The sequence below is a fragment of the Myotis yumanensis genome, unplaced genomic scaffold (genome assembly GCF_028538775.1).
Source record: "Myotis yumanensis isolate MYYU_CA2020_CCGP unplaced genomic scaffold, mMyoYum1.0.hap1 SCAF_2, whole genome shotgun sequence".
Classification (NCBI taxonomy): Eukaryota; Metazoa; Chordata; class Mammalia; order Chiroptera; family Vespertilionidae; genus Myotis; species Myotis yumanensis.
Genome location: NW_027223753.1, coordinates 21250668 through 21277657, shown reverse-complemented (window position 1 = coordinate 21277657; position 26990 = coordinate 21250668). Strand labels below are relative to the sequence as shown.

At 53.8% G+C, this 26990-nt stretch overlaps 1 protein-coding gene across 1 annotated transcript; it reads right to left on the bottom strand.

The window, feature by feature from the left end:
* Positions 1-1033: 1033 nt before the first annotated feature.
* On the bottom strand, positions 1034-26222 carry ZNF362 (zinc finger protein 362). The gene is given in 10 exon segments (XM_070404676.1): positions 1034-2592; positions 5662-5820; positions 5937-6015; positions 14945-15169; positions 15819-15994; positions 15996-16141; positions 19938-20184; positions 20330-20393; positions 25505-25630; positions 26062-26222. Coding segments are annotated over 9 exon segments (1251 nt in total). The 5' UTR covers positions 25543-25630; positions 26062-26222; the 3' UTR covers positions 1034-2475.
* Positions 26223-26990: the final 768 nt, after the last annotated feature.

Genomic DNA, 26990 nt, shown 5'->3' with positions numbered 1-26990 from the left:
CCAATAAATCCTCATCTGCATTGGGCATTCTACACCCTGCAGCCATGTCTCACATTCACGAGGCCATGAAGGCTCAGAGGAGTGAGCTCCATGGTGACTCACGTCCAGGTCACTTCTGTCTCCCCCATAATGCCTAGCACAGGGCCTACCTTGATAAACTTTGGAGGAATTAATTCCTGCATTTCCCTCCTGGGCAATCAGAACACTGACCTCCATGGGGCAAACTTATGTGAAGGGGACTTCTTTTTTTTTTAATATATTTTTTTTACAGAGAGGAAGGGAGAGGAATAGAGAGTTAGAAACATCGATGAGAGAGAAACATCGATCAGCTGCCTCCTGCACACTCCCTACTGGGGATGTGCCCGCAACCAAGGTACATGCCCTTGACCGGAATCGAACTTGAGACCTTTCAGTCCGCAGGCCGACGCTCTATCCACTGAGCTAAACCGGTCAGGGCTGAACGGGACTTCTTGATCCCCTCAGTCACTGGAATAGCTCCCACAAATCTGGGCACTTATGATGGTCCCCCAAAGAGGGTTGGGAGAAGCTGCAGTGAACCTCACCGGTGGACTCCATGCGTCTGAAAAGGCTTCAGAACTAGATAAACTGGGGCTGAATTTAGGTCCCTCTATTGCAGCATGGTCCTCGGCCAAATACCTCTCTTGGCCTGCTGCCCACTTCCTAGGGGGTTGTGAGGTAATCAACACCATCTCCCTCCAAGTCTGGGGGGGCGGGGGAGGGGAGAGGAGCAGTGGAAAGGTGCCCCCCAGCCCCACCCTCGCACATAGCACGCCACACACCACCGCCACCCGGGTGCAGGTATGTTTATTCTTCACAACAGAGAAATACAAAGAGCAGAGGGTTTAGAATTCCTTTGTGTCTTGCCCCCTTTAGTGTTTTTCCCCACATTGGATTTTTTTTTACTCCCCACCCCTTCTCTTAAATGTAATGCCAACCTCCTTCCTGACGCGTTGAGGGGCGCCTGCCCTCACCTCCCTGCCACCAAGATGCAGACTGAGAGGCCAACAGACTGTTTTCTCTTTTTTAATAAGGTAACTAGTTCTAAATAAGGTGGCCTGGAGGTCCCATAGAAAAAGCAGAGGGTGTTAACAGTATGTAGAACAGCGTATTTACAGGGTAGTAACATGCGGACAAAAGCTACAATACTGAGTATCAGACGACGCAAGTCAAACAAAGGGGTGGGGGCGGGCGGGGGCAGAGAACCCTGTGGGAAAAGAAACCCCAGGAGACGTTAAACTGGTAAATCAATGGTGAGTTAAGGCTTAAAAAGTGTATAAAAATAACACAGTTAATATTCAAAACGGAACTCCAGATACAGAATATATAGATGAGTTTCTGTCTAGTTTTTTTTTTTTTTCCCGGGGGATGGAGTGGGGCTTCTCCGGTCTCTGTACATGGTTCCTATATACACGGACACGCATGGCTTTCAGATCGGGGTGTCTGTGGGGGCTGAGGGCAGGGGCAGCTCCTGGGACCCTCCTTTCGGAGGAGCCCCCCCCTACCGAGGGGCTGAGGGCCTGTGCTGGGGGTTCCCCCTCCATGGCAGGGAAGACAAGTAACCCCTCCCTGGGTAATGTCCCATCTGGAGGAAATGATGGAGGGGGTCCTAGCTCCAGACCCACTCCCTCCCCACCCCCCTGCCCACAGTCTGGGATGGTGGGAGAGGTAGCCAATAGGTTTCCTGGCCAGCACCGAGGTAGACTGGGGTGGTCTTAAGGGCATTGGGGGTCCAGGTCTTACCCAGCCCACCCCGCCCCATTTCCCTGGGCTGGCACCCAGCCCGGCCCAGCACTGCAGCCTTTGGTCCTTCCGATCCCCCGGCCCCTCTCGTTTTGCCTCCTGAAGTCTGGGCAGCTCTGGTGGCTGCCGCCTCCCTCTGGTCAGTGATGCTCAGGGTGCAGCTTGAGGTCCACGCTGGGCACCCAGAGTGAGGGGCTCACTCCAGCTGCCTCCTGCCCCTCCCACCAGCCCCCCCCCACACCTTTGCAGTCCAGAAACCCAGGCCTGAGCCTTCCCTCAAGACCTAAGGCCATGGCAAGAGGCGGTCCCACGCTGCCCTCTGGTTCTCTGTGTCCATCTGTCCAACTCTTAAATTCTCGGTCTTAGCAGCACCAACTTCTTGGCCAATAAATATCTTTTTTGTTATTTCCAAAACAAACTTAAAAAAAACAACAACAGTGAAGCAAGTGAAGGGTGGAGGGAAAAAGAAAACCCAACAGAGAGAGGTTCAAAGTGCTCTGAGATCGTCTTTGGATGCCACCAAACAGTCCAGTATCTTGCGGTTGGCCTGGCCACCCCGGAGCTGGGCCGGGCAGGGCTTCTGTGCCCAGGCTTTCTGGAAGGTCAGGAAGGTCATTGAGAGCTCGGCTGTTCCTGGAGGGCCCTGGAGGGAGTCGGGCCTGGTGCTGCCCGGGTCTGTGTCTGCCAGTGGGCAGGGCGGCGCCTGGGGTCGGCTCAGATGAGGGAAATTCGCACCGGGATGCCGGGGGACTCCGTCCTCTGGGGCGAGTGATGGCTCACCAGGTGCTCCACCACCGTGTGTTTGGACATGTGCTTCATCAGGTAGGTCTCCTGTGGGCAGGGATGACATTCAGAGCATAAAACCAACAGCTGGCAGGGGAGGCAGAAGAGGCTGCAGTTCCCACAAGGGGCCACTGGAGGGCTCCTTGGCAGTGGGCCAGCCAGGGAGCAGCCGCAGCTCTGGGGAGCCGATCAGCATCCCGCCTAGGTTCTAGGCGTGCTGCATCCACAGGCCTGGGGGCTGGCTCGCTGACCAGAGTCTGACCCCCTCATGTTGGCTGGAGAGCTCATCCCTCAGCAGTGCCCACCTGGCACTGCCTAGGGCCAGGCCAGCTGCCATTTACCAGCGAGCTGCAGCGAAGTGTGCTGGCTGGTGCTCGCAGTGAAGGTGGAGCGCAGGCCTGGGTTTTAGCCTCGTTCTGGATAAGTCACCTCACCCCTCCAAGCCTCAGTTTCCTCCTCTGCAAGCAGGGATGGGGCAGGAACAATCTCCAAGGGTTGCTAGGGTGATGTGGATAAAGCTCTTAGCATGCAGTAAGTGTTGAGGGAACCATTCCTTCCCTGGCTTTGCACTTCATTCCAGGTGGTGGTGGGAGCCCCAGCCTCTGCACCCCCACACTGGATCCTTCCTTGAGGAGAAGTGGGGCCTGATTTGATTGGCGAGTTTGGAAGCATAAACTGGGCATGCTCAGCTCGTTCCTTGAGTGTCCCCCACAGGCTCTGCTGAATCTGACTGGAGGCACCCAAGAGTGGGTGGGCAAGGTGACCACAGGCCCACCTGCAGGCCCACAGGCCTCACACCAGGCTGCAGGGTGGCACTCTGGTTCCCACTCCTTGGCCTCATACCTCAATCTGCTCAGAATCCGGCAGAGAAAACCCTCAAATGTGGTGGCCACATGCTATCACACAACATCAGAGGGAAGCAATCAGCGAAATCCAAACTAGGAAATGACTCTTCAATGAATAAATTGCAAAGAAAAAAAAAGGCAGGAGTCAGGGGAGCCAACAGATTAAAAGATATACTGACCCAGTGCAATGTAGAAATCTTATTTGGATACTGATGAATAAAATTGTAAGTAAATAAAATGATGGCATTCATGGGACAAACGAAAATGTGAATGCTTACTTGGTATTTGATGTTAAGGACTTCGAGTGAATTATTTTGTGGTATTAAGAAGTATTGTAGGTATGTTTAAAGAGTCCTTATGTTGAGACACTAAGTGAACCTTTAGATGAAACAGGATTGGCTGAGGGTTCTGGGGGCTGATGGGAACATGAGGACTCACTATTCTACAATGTTTCTTTCATGTGTTACAGTAGTTTAAAAATCAATCTATTAATTTTTCTTGTTCAGTCAGGCCCAGTTCAGGGTGGGGCCTCAGGCCAGATGAGAGCTGACCCCCTCATTCCCCCCAGAGTTCAGACAGATCCCCTCTAAGAACCCCAGCTGTGGATGCTGGTGGCACCTCCTCTAAGAGTGGGGGTGTAGAGGAGGGTCAAGAACTTGGGACTGGGACTGACTGAAGGTCAGAGGACTGGGGCTCCTAGGTCTCCGGGGCTCCCCACATATGCCCTAGGGCCCTGGTCCCTGCAGGGTCTGTCCTGTCAGTCGCTCCTCTGCCCTCTGACTCCAGGGAAGGGAAATGCCAGGTGCTCGGCACTCAGCATGCTGCAGCCGCTGGCATCTGCCACAGACTGCTGACCACCCGCCTATAGTCCCTGCGTCCCCTCCAGCCAGTGTGACCTTTCATACTCTCCTAGCTGGCCCTTCCCAATGGCTTCCCATTCCCCCTGGAAAAACATCCAGACTCCCGCACAGGCCACTCAGCCCCATGCGACCCATTTTCTTCCAGTTCCTGGAACACACCTCGCTTGTTCTGCCTCAGGGGGCTTGCATCTTCTGTTCCCCGCAGAGAATGTTCTTCCCCCTCCTCCTGCTCACCTGGCTCATTCTCCTCCAAGGCTTCAGCTAAATGTTCCTTCCTCAGACAGCCTCCCCAGACCTGTCTCTCCTTCCCCGCTCCATTTTGTCCTCCCTGCTGCTGTCTTTCAAAACATACTTTCCTTCTTAGCAATGGTCCTCAATCAGAAGCGACTGTGCCCCCCACGCCCAGGACATTTGTCAAAGTCTGGAGGCATCTTGGGTTGTCACAACTGGGGAGGGGGTTGCCAGTGGGCAGAGGCCAAGAATGTTGCTAAGCATCCCACAATGCACAGGACAGCCCCGCCCCAGCAGAAAGGTACCTGCCCAAACGCCAACATGGGCCGAGGCTGAGAAACCCTGCTTGGAGCGATCACCACAACTTGTCAGTACATACTTATCTGTGTGGTCACTTATTTAATGTCTCCAGCAGCAGACTCGAACCTCCCTGGCAGCCCAGACGACATCTGTCTGGTTCATCCTGGTTCCCAAGCGCTGGCACAGGCGCTCAGTAAACACTGAGTAAGTGTGTTAGCTGAGGTGGCTGAGGGCCAGTGGCCGGCCTGTGAGTTAAGAACTCTCCCTCCTCTGTTGACAGCCCAGGAAACTGAGGCTCTGAGCTGTCTGTCTGGTACACACGGGGGTCTGTTACCCAGAATATTTGATCAGCCAGAAGCACACACACAAGTGACTCACCTGGACTCCCTCTTCTGAGTTCTGAAAGGCCCTTGTTTAGGGAAATTCAAACCCAGGGCAGAGGGCTGGATGCAATGAGCCTTCCGGCACTGTCCAGACCTTCCCTGACACCTGAGGTGGCTCTAGGCAAAGTCGCTCTGCCACCTTGTGGCCATGATGGGGGTTGCAGCTTCCCCAGAGGAAGAAGGCCTTTCTCCCTCCCTGACTCCAGAAAGCAGGGTACCAAGTCCCCCCACCGCGGCCTGGAGTATTCTGGGGCCTGGTGAATCATGCCTCTGAACCCTAAAGGCCGCCAGGGAGCTGGGAGCTTGGCCTGGGGCTGCCTGAAAGAGAACTGGGAAACAAGCCCTGGTTCCACCACTCACTGTGATCTTAAAGAGGCACCAGGAGCCCCGCCTGGGCCTGTTTTCTTGTCTAGAAAATGGCAACGGTCAGAACTGATCTGAGGAGGAGGAAGCGGAGGCCGGGGAGAGGAAGAGGCCCCGGGGACCCCAGGCACTCACGGAGGTGTAGGCCCGCCCGCACATGCTGCAGCAGTAGGCCTTGGCGTGCTTGATGGCGTGCGCGGACAGGTGGATCTGCAGGGAGGCGGAGTCCGAGTAGGCCCGGTAGCAGTTGGGACACTTGTAGGGCTTGTCCTTGTTGTGCTGGCGCTGGTGAGACTGTGGGGAGCACAGGAGGGAGTCAGGGGCCAGCAGGCCTCGCCCAGCCCCACCCCCTGCTTAGGCTCCCTTTACAGGTAACTGCACCTGTTGGGCAGGAGGCAGTTGGCACTCACCTGGAGATTGGAGAGCTGAGTGAAAGCCTTTTCGCAGCCAGGATGCGGGCACTTGTAGGGTCTGTCGCCTGTGTGGATTCTGCAAGGGGCAGCCCAATGAGGTGGAGTCCGACAGATACCCCCAGGCCAGCTCCGGCCCCTAAGCCTTCACTGGCCCGCGCAGACCTCTGGCTCCCAAGCCTCCCAGGCTCCACCACACAAACTCTCCCCAGAGCGAGTCCCAGGCAAGAGCTGGGGTCTTCAAAGGCCACCCCCTCTTTCTCTGACCAACCACTGCCAGTCTATGATTAATGCCTTCCTGCTCCCCAAGTCCCTGCTGAGCCCAACCCTCCAGGGGCACCCACCCAGAGACCTGCCCCGACCTCCAGCTAATCATGGAGAGCTTGCTGGGACTGCATTGGCCGCTGTCTTCTAAAAAGCCCACCTGCAGGCCACCCCTGAAAAGAGCACAGGCTCACAGCTGCTTTTCCTCAGAAAAAGGAGACGCCTCCCTTTGATTGGCCCCAATATCTGTTTCCGACCCCTCCCCATGTCAGGCACGTTTCCATGATGGCTACACGGTCACTCCAACTACTGAGAGAAAGCAGGACAGGGTGGCCCTAAAGCTCAGCCCCTCTGTATCCTTCCTGTGAGTCCCTCTGTTCCCCTCATTCCGGGTTCTCATCCTGGCTCCACCTCTTACTAGCTGGGTGACCTTGGGCAAATCACTGAGCCTCGGTTTTCTCATCTGCAAGATGGGTGCAAAATACAGTCGCTCCCTCACTGGGCCTTATGAAGGTAGATAATACATGAAAAGGGCTGGGCCTCAAGTACTGGCACACAGTGAGCACTCAGTGAACCCAGTATTATTATTCATTCATCGAACAGTTACTCCATCAGGTACCTACCTCTGTGAACAAAACAGACAAAAACCACCGCCTTGTGCAAACAGGCAGCAACACACAAGTCACATGTGGGAGGCAATGCGTGCTGTGAGGACGAGGCGAGGGGGTCACGAGTGCAGGGAGGGGTGCAGGTTTAATCGGGGGACCAGGGCGGGCCTCATTGAAAGGCAACTTGGAGGCTGATGGCGTATTTTCAGTTGAAGTCTGTGGGCAGCACGTGCCCGCCCTACAGCCAGGGGGGACGCAGGTGGACCGAGGGGAGGTGGGTGGAGGGGGCCCTGCCCGCTCTCCCCACTCAAGCCTCCTCCTGCCACCTGGACTTGCCTTTCATCACCTGTCCTGGCAAAACCTCTGAGCCAAGCAGGTGGGGAGTGAAACGCTGGCTGGGTCTGAACCTCATTTGCCTACTTTACAGAAGAGCATTAGGTGCAGGGAGGACGCAGCTCCAGCCTCCTGGTGGCTCCTTCCCTAAGCCCGGGCCACCTCGCCAACTGGGTTTGCTCTGCCCGTCACCACTCATCAAGCGAACTGAGGCCCTGGGCCAGGCCCCATGCTGGCTGGGCTTGAATCAGGGGCGCTCCCTGCCATCAACAAGCCCATGACACGGAGACCGCCCATTGTCAACACCGATGAGTCCAAATTCCTTCATCGCTCAAGGCCCGCTGCCGTGGGGTCCAGCCTCAGCTCCCTGCTCCCAAGCGCCCCACGTCCTGGTCTGAGAACCACGTCTCATCGATGCTTCTGCCGCCAGCCCTGCGCCCGCTGCCTCCTCAGCACGGGAGGCTGCCCTCCGACTGGGATCCGCAGGGCAGGGACAGCCCGGTCTCGGGTGCGAGGCCAAGTGGAGCTGGGCTGGCGGGCCCTGAGGACCCCTACTCTGCCTGCTCGTTTCTGGGTGTCACATTTTGGGGACATCATCCCAGGCTCCTGCACCCTGTCTCTACAATGGAAGGACCTTAAGAGTCATCTGGACCGACCGCCTGATGCCAGAATCCGGTCCATTCCCTCCCACCCGCGCTCTCCCCAGGGCTGTGGGATTCATTCAGCAAGAGATCCAGTGACAGAGGGGGCTAAAGGGCCCCAGGATACGCACAGATTTTGACTGAAACCCCGCAATACTCACCCCAGAGTCCCCACCTCCCACCACTGCTCAGTCAGGCCTCTCCCCTCCTGCGGCTCAGCCCCACAGGCCCCGCTAGCATTACAAGTTGCCTCCTACCTCCAGTCCTTTATCCAGGCTGTTCCCGCCTTCAGGAACAGTTCCCTCAGCTAATACCCAGCTAACCCCCCACTCCTGTTCTCAGTATAAAGGCCCCTTGTTTGAGGCAGCCTTCCCTGACCCCCGGACTAGGCCTGGCCCCCACAGCCCACCCCTCAAGCAGAAGTCGTGCTGTCACTTTCTAGGCGCTGATTTCTTGGCTGCCTCCTCAACCTCCTTCACCACCATCACCCCAGGGCCCGGCAGAGAGGACTCAACACACAGTCATCAACTGAAGGAAGGAAAGTTGAGTTTTCTCTGAAGTCAGTGACAACAGTAATATGCTCGCTGTAATCAACATCCACTCATTCCTCAGGGGTATGTCACACGTGTTTGTTGACTGACTCATCCATGGTCCTCTGGGGACTTTAGGTCTTTCCTTAGTGACCCAGCCAAGACCTCTTGACAAGAAAACTCCCCCTGTAGCCTTCTCCCCAAAGGCCCCAGCTGCCTGGCCTCCTGCCTGGCCTCCCAGCCTCTGCCTCTCCCCTTCTGATGGTCACAGAGCAGCGGCGGCACATGCCTCTGACCTTGTCGCATCCCTGCTTGGCATCCTCCACTGTCTCTTCTCTTCCCAGGACGGAGTCCAAACCCCCTGCCCCAGATTCAAGGCCTCAGTTCCTGAAGCCTCCCCCTCTGCCACTGCTCTCCCCAGAGGGGCATCTTATCAGCCTCCCCCAGCACATGTGCAGACATCCCCTCCAGCAAGCCTCTGAGCCTTTGCTCATGCTATTCCCCCTGCCAGGAACACCCTTCCCCTCTCTCACTAGGGAGGGCTACGGGCCCTTTAACACCTGACCCAGATGATCCCCCCCCACCACATCCTTCCTCTTACGAAGTTTCCACATCCACCAGCCTCCTGGGTTTCGGAGGGAGTTCCTTTGGGCCAGAACCTGCCTCCGACCACGGGTCAGTCCCTGTGTGTGGTCCCTCTCTCTTCGGGGAGCCACTTCGGAAGAAAGAAGGACCGGCCTGCCCCTTCTCATGGATACTGGCCCCAAAGCTCTTCAGTCCCGGAGTTTCAAGTCAGGACCAGACCTTCAACTGCAGCGTCAGGTCCCTCCCTTGTGGGGCACCTTCCCCCTAGGGGAGCACCCGCCACCGGCTCCCTCGCCTGTGGAGACGGAGAGCTCACCACCGACCCCAGGCGTGTGGATCACAGGGAAGCTGAGCCGGAACGGGTGCCCCTCACCTGCCCTTCCACCCCAGCCCCAGCCCCGGGCCCCAACTCTCCCTCCTCCCTCCTCCCAGGAGTGTGACCTCAGACAAGGGACTGCCTCCCTCGGCCCATTTCCTCGTCCCCACAGCAGGGGTGACAGTCCGCATCATGAAGACTGGAGGGAGCAAATGGCTTCCTTAAAGGTGTTCACAGGACATTTGTGCAGTGTTAGTTTTTAATACATTCATTTCTATTTAAGATAAACAGTTTATGAAACACGACAAATGGGGAATTTATCCCATGTTTAAATAAGCTTAAGGATTCATTAGTTGTCATTTCTCTCCCAGGAAATGAAGCCCGTCATAAGGAATGGCTTCAGTCATGTTGTGCTTTGTAACTGGACAATGGCAGCCTTCGTTCATTGCTTGGAAGCTAGTTAACCTTCCCTCCCCGTGGCATTTTTCAGATTTGTTGTGTCTTACGACGAAACCCCAGTTCGCATTGGCTGAGGGCTTGATGGACACCTTGTGTGTACACAGCGACACAGAGCCGGGCCCACGGGGGCGTTCTGACCGGGAGCAGAGGTGGGCACACGCAGGTTACGGGGCCTGTGGATTTCCTGTTGCTTGTTGTGTTGCCGTCTCCAGTCGTATTTTTAAACAAATGTCTACTTCTGAAAACACTCAGATTCTTAATAACGATCAGTGCTTGCTTCTGTGTGTATTTTCGCATGGAAAATAACACAGTAATTAATACACGATAATACAAGAACCAACTCTGTGCTCGTGTACTCACAACTGTAAGCCTACCTGTGCCCACCCTGTAGTGGTGATGATTTTATTACCGTTACTCTCAGCAGAATGGAGAACGAATGGCGCCCGCCCCTGTCATCACTACACACGGACAACGCGTCACACAGCCAGGAGGAGAAGAGGCAAAACCACTCTGCAGTCCGAATAAACAACCACACGAACCTAGAATCACTCTGTCTAGCATGTGTCCCCCCAAAATAACACTCGGAGCCCTCCCTGTACCTACGAAGCATTGTTCTCCCTGACTTTTGCATCGCGTATCTGCAGATGTGTAGATAGGCTGACTGCACGAGACCACTGCTGTTTTCCTACCACGAGCAGACTCGCTACAAAATCCTGCTTATTTTCTCTTAAAATGCATGTGGTATTACTGCTTCCTGAGCTGAACCTCCGGACGCCTGGACTTCGGCAACATTTTCAAGTCACCTGCTTTCCTTTCCCTTGTGCTTGTCTGACAGCTGGAGGCCCCGCCAAGATGCTCCAGTGTCACCGGCGCCACCTCATGCTCCCAGCACAGCGTTCTCAACAGCCGGGGTGAGTCTTGCTCAACCCGTTTCTAACTGGCCAGGGCTGGTTCCGTTCTGGACATGAACATCTTTTTCTTATTCCCTTCATTATTGGCAGTGACATTGGGGAGATGGGTTTGGTTCTATGCCCTGATGGTTGAGTCCAAACCCCCTGCCCCAGATTCAAGGCCTCAGGTTCTAGAGCCTCCCCCTCGGTCACCTGGAATCGGGTGGCTTTGTGTGTGTCTGTCTGAAGGATTCTGGGACTTGTGGGCATTTGGGACCCCCACCTCTTTGTCACTGGGTTGACACGCGGGTTTAATATGTGCTGCTGCCTAATGACTAATGATGTGTTCCTAAATGTTGTTACAAACGTTGCTTGTTTGGCTTTTCACCATTGAGAACTGAAATCACTAAAAAAAAAAAAAAAAAATTGTGCCCTCAGGAATAGAGAGCAACCCCCCCACCCCGCCCCCAGTCAAGGAACATTCTGATGAAATAGTCTCCTTTAGGCCTGTGAATTCCCTGTTGCTTGTTTTGTTGAGGCTTAAGTAATATTTTTTAACAAATGTCTACTTCTGGAAAAACTCGGTTCTTATAATCATCACTGCTTGCTACTGTGTGTATTTTCTACTAGACCGATGCCCAAACCATGCCCGCGCTGCCACCTGTGCTGTAGCCTTCCTTAAATTCAGAATAATAAAATGACCGAGGTGTCCTTTACCCGCAGAGGCTCCTGCAGTTTCCAGAAGCTGCCGGGCGACACCAAAGATTTCCTCCTCCGTTTTATAAAAAGAGGGGTGATCCGAGTAATTGGGTATTTTTTAAATTCTCTCTATATTTTTTTGTTTGTTTGTTTGTTTAGTCCTCACCTGAGGATATTTTTCCACATCGATTGGTTGCCTCCTGCACAAGCCCCAGCCAGGGCCTGGGCCTGGGAGGAGTCTGCAACCGAGGCATGTGCCCTTGACCAGAATCGAACCTGGGACCCTTTGGTCCACAGGCCAATGCTCTATCCACTAAGCCAAACTTGCTAAGGCCATTCTACATATTTTTAATCAGCAGAACACTGGAGCGAGAGCTAGCCTGTTCCTAGCACGAGAAAGTTGGCAAAGCAAATGAAGAGAAGCTCAAGCTCCCTGAGTTAACTTTATGAATATCTGTAATTATATGTAATGTATATAAATATAATAGTAATATAATCATAGATAAGATGTAATCATACAGAACATAATTATGTGTGCCCTATAATTACATATAATATAAACATACTGAGGCCCAGTGCACGGATTCGTGCACCGGTGGGGTCCCTCGGCCTGGCCTGTGCCCTCTCACAATCTGGGACCCCTCAGGTGATGTCGGACTGCCGGTTTCGGCCCAATCCCCGCATGCCAGGCCAAGGGACCCCACCAGTGCACGAATCCATGCACTGGGCCTCTAGTATGCATATAAGATCTTTGGTTAATCTCTCCCCTCCCCCCTTCCTTCTGAGATTCATCAGTCTGTTCCATGTTTCCATTCCTGTGCGTTGAGCATCTGCCCCCTGGTGGTCAGTGCACGTCATAGCTACTGGTTGAACAGTCGCTTAGGCTTTTATATAGAGAGATTCACCATATAATTACATAATATATTTATATATTTATGTTTTTTAAGATGGAGGGAAAAAACCACGTACAGAGACTTGCACAATAAGTATCCACAGATTTTTTTTTTAGCTTTAACTATACTTATCAATTAGTGCCAATCATAACATGTGCTTTATGAGATAAATTAGAAGGCCCTGAAGATGGGTCCATGCCTTACTGCCTGTGTTTTTAATCTGAAAAATGGACCGTGGTTATACCTTAACAGAGGGCTCCATTCTCCTCCGTTCTGATGTTGTTCCCTATTATACCCAACAGACCAGAGTGACTTAGTCTTGTCCACTGGTCAGATTACCCCTCACACTTGCCTGAAGTCCCCTGCTTCAAACTGCAGGTCAGAAATTGAGTCTGGAAGAAGCATCCAGAGACGACGGCCTGGGCAGAGGACCGTGCCAGCCACACTTGGCTCTTTGTACTTCAGGGAATGGACAATGGCACCGGCGTCCAAGCTGACGCCATCACTGTGACTGGACACTGCCCGGGGCCAAGGCAGGGTCCACGAGTCTTTAGTCCAGAAGCAAACGACTTTGCAAAGTGAACTAACTACCCAAGATCAGCAGAACAGGAACACGGCCCTGCATTGGATGGAAGTGATTTAATTCTAGTTAATGTTATTTCCTAACGGGCATGTGAGAAAACCCTCTTTTGCTTTGATTTCGCTCTAATCCTAATTTAGAAGGCCATATCTGTACAAATGAGAATAAAATATTCCTTAAAGGGTGCCTTGTTCCAACTAACCCTTCAGAATTCTGGAGGGGAAACACTATAAAAATTTAACATAGATATAAACCAATGAATGATCAGGGAAATTTAAAAATAATAGTTCTATTGAAAACCATACAGGTCATTGGCCTTGTCGACAACACTCAGAACAAGTACTAGAAAGCAGTCCACGTGCCGTTACTGAGACCCTTCTCTTCCTGAGATCATCGCCGGCTCCGAAAGCAGGTTCAATAAGAATCTGTCCTCCTTCCTCATAGGACTCAATTGGGTAAATCAAATTTGTAACCATGACCATGCCAGAAATGTCACGTTTAAGGACAAATGTCATTTAATTGGGCATGACAAGCCTGACAGAAGCGAGGACTGGACTTCACCAGTGCCCCCCCTCTCCCCCCCCCCCTCCCCCCCCGGGAACCAGACTGGCCCTGCTCCGCGGCAGACCCCAGGGAGCTGCGTCCTGAAGGCTGTAGAAAGAGTCATTCCTGCCGGCCCAGAAAAGTGACCAACTTGGGGATTCTCCAAAAAGATGGTACCTACTGTTCCAGGTTATAGAGGCAAACCTGACAGGGGTGAAGCGGCTGGTTCTAGGTTCCCGATTTAGATAATAAGAAAACTTTGTAACTTCACACAGTCTCCTGACAGAAGTCAACTCTCAAACCTTAGCATCACATGCTCTAATTTTAACAACCATGCAAACAGCAGGGCTTGATTACATACAGTTCTCTGTACATAAAACTGGCCAAACCTTGAAAAAAAAATCAAAGTGATGACAAAAACCAGAGAATTGCTGAAGCAAACTTAGGGGCCAAATCTACAGCAGGGGGGCATGAGAACGGGAAAGGCGGATGTCCTGTGGCCGTTCTGCCATGTGTTTGTTATCCTACCTACACATCACGCCCCCAAGTCTGAGCGACAGACAGACAAAGCCTGCTGCACCCTGATAGAGCACCCTGGCAATGGAGAGAAATGAACACCTAAGGACAACAAAACAAGTCAGACATCAGGTCCCTCTGTCTAGCATTCCTCCCCAAAACAGAGAAAACCTTGAGCGCTTTCTGTGAGATACAAACTCCGCGGCAAAAACAATTTTGTCCCTGAGGTGCAAGGCGGATACTGGAGAACACAGCATGTTACAGGTCTCACCGCCCTGGAGAAAAGGGTTGTGTTTCTCCCCTCGGAGGAGATGAACTGCCATCTTGAAAACCCTGAGTTTGTTTCTTCAAATTTCCATGGTATTTTTATTTGGTGAGCCAGTCTCTTTGATGTCTGTCCTCCCCTGCAAAAACATTTCTTTCCTTAAAGCATGTTTCTCTTAGAATCTCCCTTTCACACACTGGACTGGAAGGTAAGCACATGAGGGCAGGGATTTTTGTCTGTTTTGTTCATTGTCATATTCCCAGCACCTAGAATCACATCTGGCTAATAGAAGAGGTTCTGTAATTATTTGTTAAATGGCCCCATAAAAGCTAGTTCTAGTTATTTCACAAATATTAAACAAATGCTTAGATGCTTGTGGCACACACTGGCGGGGGGGGGGGGGGGGGGGTGGAAATGGAGACCAAACCCTGGCCTTCAGGAACTCCCAAAATATTGGGGATGATGGGCAAATAGCCAGGTAAGTACAAGACAGCCTCCCACTGCTGTGATGAGGAGGCCCAGGGCCTGTGGAACCAGCTCAGGGGGGCCCAGGAGGACTTCCTGGAGGAAGTGGACTGAGAGATGGATAGGACAGGGCCAGAGAAACAGGGTAAAGGAGGGGAGGGTGTTTCAGGTGGAGGACACAGCATGTGCAAAGACCTGCAGATGAGAAAGGATGGGAAGGATGGCGTAGGAGTGTGAGCTGATGCCAGTGAGGTCCACGTAGGCCATATCATAAAAGGCCCCCCTCGAATACCAAGCAAAGGAATTTGGTCTTGACCCTGAAGGCAGTGGGCACCTAGAGAAGGTCTCTCCCCAGGTCCACGCATGGGCACAGGTGCCGAGCTGAAACGGCTGCAGGCGGGCAGCAGCAGAGGCCACTCACCTGGTGTGCTGCTGGAGGTGGGAGAGCTGTCGGAAGGACTTATCACAGTAGGAGCAGTGGTAGGGCTTGACGCCCAGGTGGATGCGCAGGTGCTGGGCCAGGTAGGAGGCGTTGGCAAAGGACTTGGAGCAGTGCGGGCACTTGTGGGGCTTGGCCTCTGTGTGCGACTTGGAGTGGATCTGCATCTCGGACTTGGTGAAGAAGGTCAGCGGGCATACCTTACACCTGTGGGGCAAGAGGCAGGTTCGCACCGGGAAGACGCCCGCTCCCCCTGCCTGTACTGCTCAGGGGAGACCTTCTGCATGAGACCGTGCACCTGGGACTGAGCTTTCCTGTGAGGAGTCTCTGGGGCACAGGCCCACCTGGGAGAGGTGGGAGGCAGGCTCGGGCCTGGACAACCTCCAATCTGGAGGAGAAAGCTCTTCCGCCTGGGGGCCCCTTTCCAGCAGCCTGGGCAGCAGGCTCACCCCTCACGGGGAGGAGAGGTCCAGAGCCACACCCACAGTTCTGGGGGAGCGCTCAACTGGCTGCACCTTAGAATCACTGCGGGAGCTTTCAAGAAAGACTGACACCTGGTCCCCGAAACCAATTAAATTAGAATTTTTGGAAGTGAGGCCCTGGTTTGGCATTTTTTTTTAACTCCCCGCAGTGATCCTAACGTTCAAGGTTGAAGGGAGGAGGAAACAGACTCCCATGACCCAGGCTGTGTGCCCCACACTCACTGCCTCTGAAAGGATGTGGGTGCAGTGGACTTAGCCCCCCTCAGCCCCTGGGGTCCCTCTCTCCAGCCCCCATTGCTGTGCTCCTGGGGACAGCCCTCCGCCAGAGCCTCTGCCCCAAGCCCACGTGGACCCCCTCCGGCCGAAACCCCCACCTGTATGTCTTGCCCTCCTTGGCAGTCTCGCCCGAGGCCAGGATGGGGTAGGGGACTACCAGGACAGGCGGGCCCCCTGGGTTCTCCGCCTTGATCTTTTTGCGGCCTCGCTCGGACTTGGGGGGGCCCAGCAGGCCATGGCCCTGGATTGTCTTGATGGAGTCCAGGAGGGGGGGGGCTGGTGATCCCTGAGATGAGGGTGGGGGACGAGGCGATGAGGCGGCTCTGGCTGGTGGTGGTGGGTGTGGACGGGGTGCTGGTGCCCGTGCCCGCGCTGGACTCTGATGTGCTCACAGCCGGGGTCCGGGAGGAGAGCCCTAGACCTGCGAAGACACGGGGGTGGGGGCAGGGGTGAGGGGCAGCTGCAGAGGCCAGCTCAGCCCTGGCCACCCAGCTATGTGACTTTGGCAGGTCACTCGCCTTTTTGAGCCTCCCCTTCCCTTTGTAAATTACTGTCCAGGGGTAACTAAATGAGCTTGTGTATGTGCAAGATGCCTTAGATACCTAAGAACTAAAATGAGTTAGATAAAAGGCACTTGGGAATCATTCAAACCACAGGAAAAAACACTGAGACACAAAGATGTTCACGACTGTGTTAGTTATAATAGTAAAAATTACAGGCAACTGAAATATGTAACATTGGGAAGGAAGGATTCGATGAATTTTGATCAATCTCCTCTACTAAACATTACTGTCCATTAAAAAGTTTATATTTGTTTTATGGAAAAGTAAGAGGCAATATACCAAAATGTGATGTGGATGGTAGAATTAAAAGTAATTTAAAAAATATTTTTTGGGGGTTTAACTATACTTTCTGACTCTTTGACAATAAACTTTTTATTTTTACTTCTATAATAAAAGTTACTCTTTTTAAAATGAGGGGACCAGAGCCTGGCTGGTTTGGCTCAGTGGATGGAGCGTTGGCCTGCGGACTGAAGGGTCCCTGGTTCGATTCTGGTCCAGGGCACATGCCCGGGTTGCAGGCTCGGTCCCCCGTAGGGGGTGTGCAGGAGGCAGCCAATCAACGATTCTCTCTCATCATTGATGTTTCTCTCTCTCTCCCTCTCCCTTCCTCTCTGAAATCAATAAAAATATATTTAAAAATAAAAATAAGCTGAAACCGGTTTGGCTCAGTGGATAGAGCGTCGGCCTGCGGACTGAAAGGTGCCAGGTTCGATTCCGGTCAAGGGCATGTACTTGGGTTGAGGGCACATCCCCAGTAGGAGATGTGCAGGAGGCAGCTGATCGATGTTTCTCTCTCATCGATGTTTCTAATGCTCTATCTCTCTCCCTTCCTGTATGTAAAAAATCAATAAAATATATTTTAAAAAATAAAAATAAAATGAAGGGACCAGAAACATTTACAATAACAGATTAAGTAGACAAAACGATGAAAATGGTATCATGTGGTGAAACTACGCTTTTTTTTTTTATCTTTCTGCGCACTGAAAGAGAATATCCAGCACCAGCACAAGCATGTTGCAGGCACACATGCAGCTGGAGTGTGCACTTACCACCTTTAATGAAGGACTGCATGGCAACAGCCCTTAAAATGTTACATGTACGTAACTTTTGACCAAGCAATTCTACTTCTAGAAATCGCCCTAAAGAAATATTTGCACATGAACACAAAGGCTGTATACATGGAATTCTGTACAAAATGTGGTTGGACAAACTGGACACGAGCTGTTTGTCCTCAGTAGGGATTGCACGAAGAGATACGTCCACCCTCATTGTGGAGGATTGGGGAGCCCCGACAACAAGACAGGTGTCACCCAGTGACACAGCGAGAAGGCCAAAGTGTGCAGACAGTACGAGCCCCTCTATTTTAAAACACACATCCGCACTACATATGAATTACACAGAGACAACATGTGTGTGTGAGTGCACAGGAATGCATGTGAGAAGAGACACGCCAAACTAAATTGTGTGTAACTTGTGGTGCTCTCCAGGGAGAAAGAATGTATTGGTAAAAGGAGAGCTTCATACTTTGTCTATTTACTTATATTACTTGAATTTTTTTACCTGGTGAATTCCTCCATTTTTTACATCTGTGATTAAAGGATAAAATAAAATAAATTCTAGAGAAAACAATGAAATGCTAACAATAATGGGACTAGGACTTTTTCTCCTTTTTATCGTCAATTTCTAAACTTTCTATGACTATGTATTATCTTTATAATAAAAAATGCACTAAATACTAACGTGTCCCCCCAAAATGTATACACACTTTGAATGATTATTAATTCCAATAGGTTAAATCTGAAAAGAAAGAAACATCAGTTGAGCGATCAGCTGTTAAAGTGTGTATACAGTTTTTAGGGACACCCTGTATGTTTATGATAGAATGGCAAGTAGGAAAGCAAGTTAAAACCATGGGTACAGCCCTCCCACAAGCTCAGCAAAACACACACGCACATTAAAAAGCAAACAAAAAGATGAAAAAGGGAGGAAACAGACCAAAAGGCTCTCTAAGCTGCTGGGTAAGGAGCTAGGGGATTTTGAGTGCTTTTTTCCTTAGTTTCTGTTTTCCAAATTTCCCTTAATATGCTTATATTACTTTTTTAATATTACTTTTATAATGAAAAAATAAATTTAATAAAATCATAATCACGGAGAATGTGCAGAGTGTGGCTGGGGCCTGGGGGAGGCTCACGGGGCCCAATAACTCTTGGGTGGCTCTGGAAGGAGGAGGGAGAAGGGAAGAGAGGCAGGGGTGCCTGGCTGGTGGCAGGGGTGAGCCAGGGGAAGAACAAAGGCCCAGCCACAGTGGCCGCCAGAGAAAACCTGTCTGCCAGGCACCCCCAGCCCTGTGACACTGCACCAGGATGTCCCCCTGGCACCCTACCCAAGACTGAGCTCATGACCTCCCTCCCCCTCCTCCTGTGGTTCCATCTCATGAGCAGTGCCCGGGAGTCTCCCTCTTCCCACTCCTCACCCCTACATCCAGTCTAGCAACCAGCCCTGTCTATTCTTCTCAACATAACTCAGACCTGTCCTCTTCTCTCAGTCCCCACAGCCTTGCCAGGGCCCCACCATCCTCTCCTGCATACCTCTCCATCTCCATGCTTATCTCCCACCAAGCCAGTTTCCACTGCAGCCAGACCCAGCTTTCTAACCCAAATCGGAGCACTTCCCTCTCCTACTTAAAATCCTTCCATGGCTCCCCACTGCCTGAGGCTCCCCACTGCATAGCATGGCCCTCAGGCCCCTCACAATCTGCTGCCCCTTCCTCTCTAGCCTCAGCAGAACCAGGACGAGCACAAGGATTAGCACATGGGCTCTGGAACCTCCCTGCCTGCCTCTGACTCTTCCTCCTGACTGTGAAACTGGGCCTCAGTTTCCTCATCTGTCGAATGGGGACATCAAAATGAATGCACAAAACTGCTGGTTTTTGTAAGTCAAAAACAGTCCAGTGTTCAACCTAATACTAACAGTGCCCACCTCACAGGACTGCTGGGAGTGGTAAAGTGAGCACCAGTGAACATACACCGGTGCTCAGCTGGAATTAGCTGCCATAGTGAGATCATCATCACCATCATCTTCTGGCGCTCCCCACCCAGACTGTCCTACTCCTGCTTTCTACATATGCTCGCTTTGCACATGCTGTTCCCTCTGGCTGCTCCATTCCCTAGTTAACTGCCAATCTTTCCTTGCATATAGGCTCCTCCCAGGAAATCTCCATCCCCCACCGCCCGCCCCTCCAACCTGCCCCAGGTCTCGTCAGGGTTCCTCTCTGGATTCCTAAATTCATGAAACTGACCTTGCTTCCCTCATGAGCCCCTGGTGGGCCCTCGTCCTGTTGATTTAGTGGGGTAGGTCCTCCCAGCAGGGTCAGAGGAAATCTGGTAGCTGTACCCATTCTGCCCTCACCTGGCCGGGCCACCCTCGCCACGCCCCCACCAGGCAGGTCTCCGCCCCTCGCCCCGCCCCCGCCAGGCAGGTCTCCGCCCCTCGCCACGCCCCCACCAGGCAGGTCTCCGCCCCTCGCCCCGCCCCCACCAGGCAGGTCTCCGCCCCGGCCCCGCCCCCACCAGGCAGGTCTCCGCCCCGGCCCCGCCCCGCCCCCACCAGGCAGGTCTCCGCCCAGGCCCCGCCCCGCCCCCGCCCCCGCGGTACCTGTGACCGTGCTGGTGGCGGGCCGCGCGTGCAGCGCCACGTCGGGCTGCGGCACGGACTGCGGGTGCAGCCCGGGCACCTGCTGCAGCTTGGGCAGCGACATGACCGCCTGGCTGCTCTCGGCGGGCGCCGGCGGCACGAGCAGCGGCTGCTGCGACGAGGCCGACGTGGGCGGCAGGTGAGGCGGCCGGATCTTCTCCGCCATCAGCTGCTCCTTGATCTTGTTAATCAGGACCAGGTTGTCCAGCTGCGGGACAGGAGAGGGACTGAAAGGGCTTGGCCAGCGCCCGGCCCGGTCACTGGCCGTCAGTACACCCGCAAGCCCCTCGCCCCTCGCCCCACAGCCAAAGCAGTAAGAGGGGAGGGTGGCCGCAGGGGGGCGCTCCTCTTACCTGGCTGGGCATGGTGGGAGGAGGGGGCCAGAAGTAGGGGTTGTTGAATCGAGGCTCGGCCATCCTGCGGGGAGAGAGCGACTGTTACGGGGAAGAGGGCCCTCCCCACCAGCTGGGGGCGACCTCAAGTCGGAGCCAGTGCGTGCGACCCTCACCCCGCAGCGGGGCAGGCCTCCTACCAGGGCCAGGGAAGGGCACCTCAGGCTCAAGAGTCGAATTCAGCGGCTCCCTCAGTGGACACAAAGGTCACATCCAGACCACAGTGCTGCCAGCCCCTCCTGAAACTGCAGACCAATCCCCACCCCAGAAGGAACCGCAGAGCCAACCCCATGGACCCGTGGATTCTGCACTACCACCACCCCCCCCACCCCCCCACCCCCGCTTCAAAGGCAACCAGGAGTCCTGGGCAACTGTGTCAATGGCCACAGCAGAGGCAACGGGCCATCCCTCATCCCTGCTCCTATGACCCATGGCCCCTCTAATGCAGACGCCCCCATCACAACACAGGGCAACCTGAGTCAGCAGGTACGTCTTTCTGAGAGGCAACTTGGCGGGACGACTTACAAGGACCCAAATGGTTATTGGACTTTGACCCAAGAAACTGTACCTCTGGAAAGTGACCTTTAAGATACAAGCATGGCCATGGGCAACCCTTTACCAGGAGAATGTGTCAGGTCGCTGTGCACAGGAGGGGGCGGAGGGGGCCTGAGGCTCGCGCCCTGGGGCTCCTCAGTAGAAGTGACTGTCTGTCTGGTGGCCCTGGCCTCCCAGTCCCATGGCAGGCCTGTGCGGTCAGAGGGCCTTTTCAACCAGGGAAGTATTCGGGATGGGCCTTCAAAGCTAACAGTCTTCCTGTGGCCCTGGAGTGAGAAGTGCCGTACGGGGACCATGCTGGGCAGAGGGGTTCCATTGTCTTACTTCCTACCCCATTTCTCTTATTTAACAGAAATTACTAACTAAATACCTAACTGATCTCATTGCTTAAATGAACTTATTTTGATAGGCAAGGCCAAAAGGAAGTGTCTTCAACCTCTTTTCCTGGTCCTTACAAGCCTGAGAAGCCCCTACTGGAGTTGCGGACAGAGGGTTTCAGGAGAAAACCCTCAAAAAGGTTAAATCTAATCTCAACCCTTTAAGAAAGATGTTTTATGCGAGTTATCTCTTGTGATCCTTACATAAGAAGGCACAGAAGGTATTATAACCCCAAATTACAGGTGAGGAAACTGAGGCCTGGAGAGAAGGGAAGAGAGCTGCTCAAGACCACAGGGCTAGGGTGTCAGAGTCAAGACTAGAAATCAGATTTGCACAAGTTGGTTCCTCTTGTAATTTGCTTTGTAAACCCCAGTCTCAGTTGAGCAAATAGCCACATGCCAGTAAGTCAATACCTGTATGCAAAAATCCTGGCCTCTCACTTCCAGCCTCGGGTGGTTTGGGTGTGAGCCTGGCCAGCCTGGGCATCAGAATCTTCCCCTGGGGTGGCCAGGGCAGCCCCTGCCTAACAGCTCTCCTGCTCCCACCACCTGCAGACGCCAAGCTGCCCTTCCCCATACCCATCCCTCGCAGCCTCATACAAGCAGCACTTCCTGCCTGGAGTTCTCCCAGAATGCTCCAGGTGCCTGGGGGTTCTTTCTCAGAAAGACCTCAAAACAATAATAACAGGAGGCTGCCCTTACCACGTGCCTACCTTGGGCCAGGCACACTGACTCTGAAAAGCAGGTGCTCTCATCCCCCACATTTTACCATGGAGGAAACTGAAGTTCAAAAAGGTGGAATGACTTGGTCAAGGTCACACAGCAAGAAAGCAGAGAGCTCAGACTCCCACTCTAAACTGCCTGAGTCTGAGGTCCAGCTCATCAGTCCCTTAGCTGTTCCGGCCCAGAGGTTATATTAATAAAGTGAGTTGCATGATAGAATGAATAAATGAAGGCATGATCATCGGAATTATTTTAAAGACAAACCCACACGACTATCTAGCGCTGCTGACAGTTTACCAAGCTCTTCTGTACCCACTGGCATTCTCATCAGAGCCCCGGGGAGCAGGGAAGAGTGTCCACCCCCATTTCCTAGAGGAAGAAGCCAGGGCACCAGGAGAGAAGCACTTTGCTCCAGGCCACGTGGATGGGGAAACGGGAAGGGGCGCTGGGCTGCAATGGTGGGCATCGGCTCTCTGGGCATCAGTTTTCCTCGTCTGTAAAACGGGGTGAAACACCCCTGGCCCAGGACTCTGTCCGATGCACCCAGCTGTTCCTCAGGCAGTTCTGGGGGAAGCTGTCCTCTCCTCCTCGTCAATCCAATGCTGAGTTCAGAAAGGATGTGGAAGAGGGTGGCTTGCTTAGGGTCCCATAGCTGCCACAGAACATCTTCTCGGCCATTTACCAGGCCCCCCGCCAGACAGGGACCACCCCTCACCTTAGACGGGGAAGCAGGCCCAGAGAGGGGAAGGCTCTGCCCTGCGTCTTTAATCTGAGCTGCACAGCCTCTGCCTAATGTCTGCATCCTTCTCTGGCTGGTCTGAAATAATTGATTTGGTGGATGACCTTGGTCCTGGTGTATCTCTACTGTGTGTCAGATGCAGGGAAGCCTGGCTGAGGTGGGGCGGGGGAACACGTGCGAGTTCCTACTGAATGTCAGACACATCGCTAGGTGTGCACCCAGAGCATCTAATGTGAGTCCCCCAGCAGGCCGGGCAGGTGGGTGTCCACCTGTGCAACCCCGGGACCTGCATGACAAGGGGGGAGAGGGCTGGCAAGGGGGAGGGGGAAAGGTGGCCAGGGCTGGGCTAAGCCCCTCAGACCTTGTTGTGAGGGAGGGCTTTAAGCAGGAGAGAATGGACAGATGTGTGTTTAGGACAGGTGGACGAGGCAGAGGGCATTCCTGGCAGAGGCACCAGCTTGAGCAGAGGTATGGCAGTCCAAGGCAGGTTTGGGACAGTGAGCAGCTACCCACTGGCATCAGAGAGAGAGCTGGAGAGTGTGGGTGGGGGGGGGGGGGGGGGTGAGAGCCACAGGCCAGTTGGCAGGGCCTTGAATGCCACGCTAAGGTGTTGGGATGGATGCTGGTGGTGAGAAGGCATCAGGAAGTGTTCTGGGCCAGGGGGGCAATGAGCCTAAGGGGTCAGAGGGAGAAGCCTGGGGACAGCGCTGGGGGCAGAGGGGACAGAGGCAGAGCAGACTGGGTGGGGCTGAGTGTCCATGGCAGAACAGGCAGAGGAGACAAGCTGGTGGTGGGGAAGGACACGTGGACTGGGCTTCAAGCCCCAGACAGAAGCCTGGACTCTGTGCTGCATCCTGGGACATATAGCACTGATTCTTGCAGTGCGGCTATCATTTGGGGGTTTTTGCCCTAAAAGGGGGAAGAGTTGGATGGGTGGATGAATGAAACACCTTCCAGGGCTGCCTCTGAAAACAGCATCCTGATGGCAGCTGCCCATCCACCCACCCGTCCGTCCATCAGTACATCCATTCATCCTGAATGCACCTTACGGGCCAAACGGGGAGCCAGTGCTGGGGAACCGGAGGCAAACAGAAGAGCGCTGCCCCCCAGGAGCCCCAAGCTGAGTGGAGGAAGCAGACAAGTGACCCAGGTTCTTGAGAAAAAGAACTTTTGCCTAAGAAACCTACTACATGCCACTGAGGCACGTAGTCAACACTGACAGGCCATCCTCCAGTCCTACCTGGCGTCCCTGCCACCGGGTCCTTTGGGAAGATCTGTGTGCGTGACCCCTGGCTCCCTCATCTCAGTCTCTTTCACAGCAACCCCCACCCCCTGGGCTGCTTAGGGTAGCGCAGGTGATGCTTCTCTCCCACTGACCTCAGTACCTGGGTGGCCCACCTACTCTAGGACCTTAAATGCCAACCAACCCCCAAGTCTCCGCCTGCAGCCCTGGCCTCTTCCTAGAGCTCCAGACCCAACTTGCCGGCTGCCTCCCTGACACATCCCTCTGGCTGTCTCCCAGCCTCTCAGACTCAGCAGGCCTAAGCCGGGCTTGGTCTTTCCCTCGATGGACACCTCCTCTAGCCATTCCCAACTCCAGGAGGGCCTCCCCAGCTGCCCATATGCTCTTGCCACATACATACATTGATCTACAACACTTCCCCCCTCTTCCCAGTTCAGATCCATCGCCAGCCACATCCTCAGAATTCTCACTTCCTTCCGCAAGTCCTAGCTACACTCACCTCACCTGGCCATGGAACAGCCTGCTTTGCTTGGAGCCCAGTGCACCCAGGTTCAATTCTTGGCTCAACTCACCAACTGTGTGATCTTGGGCAAGTCACTCGCTTCTGCCCCCCGAGCAAGGGAAGAGCAGCCCAGAACCAGGGGCCTGACCCAGGATGGAAAGAAAGGATCAGGGAGGACTTCCCAGGGGCAGTGATGCTGGCTTTGGGTCTTAAAGGATGAGTGGGAGCTAGCCAGGCAAAGGAGTGGGGAGCGCGCCTGGCAGAAGGAGCAGCCTGAGCAAAGGCCCAGAGGTGAGCAGCCACATGGCATGTGAGGGGCTAACACGTTCTGGTGTGGACTGGGAGACAGGACACGAGGCTGGAGCCATCAGCCGGGGCCAGACCCAGAGGGTCGATTCCTGAATCCTAGGCCTGGAGTCTGGACTTGAAGCAGTGGGTGATGGGACAGAATCTGTGGTTTAGAAAGACCCCTCTGACTGCTGAGTGTAGACAGGACTGGAGAGGCCAGAAGTGGAGGCAGGGAGAGAACACCCCTTGGGAATGGAGGTGACAGGCAGAGGTCAAACCTGGGCCAGGCAGGAGAGTGAGCACGGAGGCCTGGCTATTTGGTTGAGCTGGAGGCCAAGGAAGTATGTGTAGGCTGCCACCCATGGTGTGGCCTGGCAGGTTCCCTGGATAGCAACATGGACACACATGGCCACAGGAACATGCAGACAGACAGCACCAAAGTCAGACACACACGACAGACACAGACCTGTAGCCCCAAACATGGACAGAGGGGGACACAGCAACTCCCACGAGCGGGAACCCACAGCCACCAGGACACAGAGTCATAGGAGGAGGCTGTTCAAGTGGGCGCATGCATACGGCCCTCGGTGCAGGCCCAGAGGGACGCAGTGAGGGATGCTCAGGGAGCTGGGATGAACACAAGGGCTTAATCCCCCAGAGAACAAATCCCTCATTGACAGATTTCAACCTGGAATCACAGGCTGCTTACCTAGAGTGTCCTTTCCCACTTGGTGAACTTCTACTCATCCTTCAAGACCCAGCTCAAGTGTTCCCTCTTCTACGGAGCTTTCCCTGAACCCCCAGTCAGTCACTTCCTCTGTGTTCCCAACAGCACCTTGTATATGAGAATAACAATAACAATGATAAAATGGCAGCTACCATTCATTTCAACCCCTATGATGTGCCAGGCACTGTGCTGACTGTGTCATATGCATCATGTCACTGAATCTTCCCAGTGACCCTGTGAAATGGACAGTTGACAAAAGAGGAAACAGCAGCTCAGAGAAGTTGACCAACTTGCCCAAAGTCACAGAGCTAGCAAGTGATGGCGTGCGGATGCCTCCCAGCACCGCAGGGACAGTCAGACCCTGGTGTGGTATCTGCCTCCCTGGGCGACTTCCCCGCCAGGTTACGAGCCCTTCGAGCCAGGGAGGGCTGGTGCTCATTCACCTCTGCCATCCCCGCATCCAGCCCACGGTGGTCTCAGAAACTCTTTGTAGCTTAAAAAAGGATAATAATATCGACTACCGTGTCTTGAGCACTTACAATAGGCCAGGAACTGTGTCGGGGCATTTCACAGCCATTATTTCACTGTTGTAATAGACCCATTAGAAGGAAACTGCGGTCCAGAGAGGTTAAGCAACTTGTCTGAGGTCACAGAGCCCAGCCTGGATTGAAAACCAGGTCTGTCTATCACCCTATCCTAGGAAGGAGGCCTCTGAGGCCTGCCTGGCAACCTGCACAAGGGGGGACTTAGGGTGGGGCACTGCGGAAGGGGTACACCAGGTGCCAGGCCCTGCTGCCCAGGTAGGTTGAGGCCTAGACAAACAGACACAAAGGGGACAGGCAGCCCAGGGCAGAATGCAGCTAGCCTTGCCCACTGCAGGGCAGGGGGGTGCGGTTAAGCAACTTATGTCCCACCCCCACCCCCAGCCCACCCCACAGACATTAAAAAATGAGAACTGACCAGACCCCGCGGCCACAAAGCAAATGGGAGGGAACAGGACCCAAAACTGTCCGGACACTATGATTACAAAGAGGCAAAAATAAAGACCTGCGCCAGAAAAAGCCAGCAGCAGGAGCCTCGCCCAGAGGGAGGCTGGGCGTGCCGGGGGAGGCGGCTGGAGCCCATCTGACTTTGTGTCATTGTTTCTCTGATTTCCACATTCTTTGTAATATTGTTCGGTTGCTTTTATATTGAAAACAATAAATTTATTCTTTTAAAAATGAAAGAGAAAGAAAAAAGAAAGAAAAGAAGAAAAGAAAGGTTGGGGGAGGGGGAACAGATGGAGGGTCCGGCGCATGGAGGAGCAGGGAGAGGTCAAGGTCAGCCAGGTGGACACTCCGTTGACAGTTACAAGCCAGGCCCTGCGCAGCCCCCACGCTCCAGGCACATATGACCTGGGTCGGGGACAGCAAATGTCGGGAAGGGCTACCTGACAGAGGCAACAGTCAGTCTGCACTTTGAAGCTGGT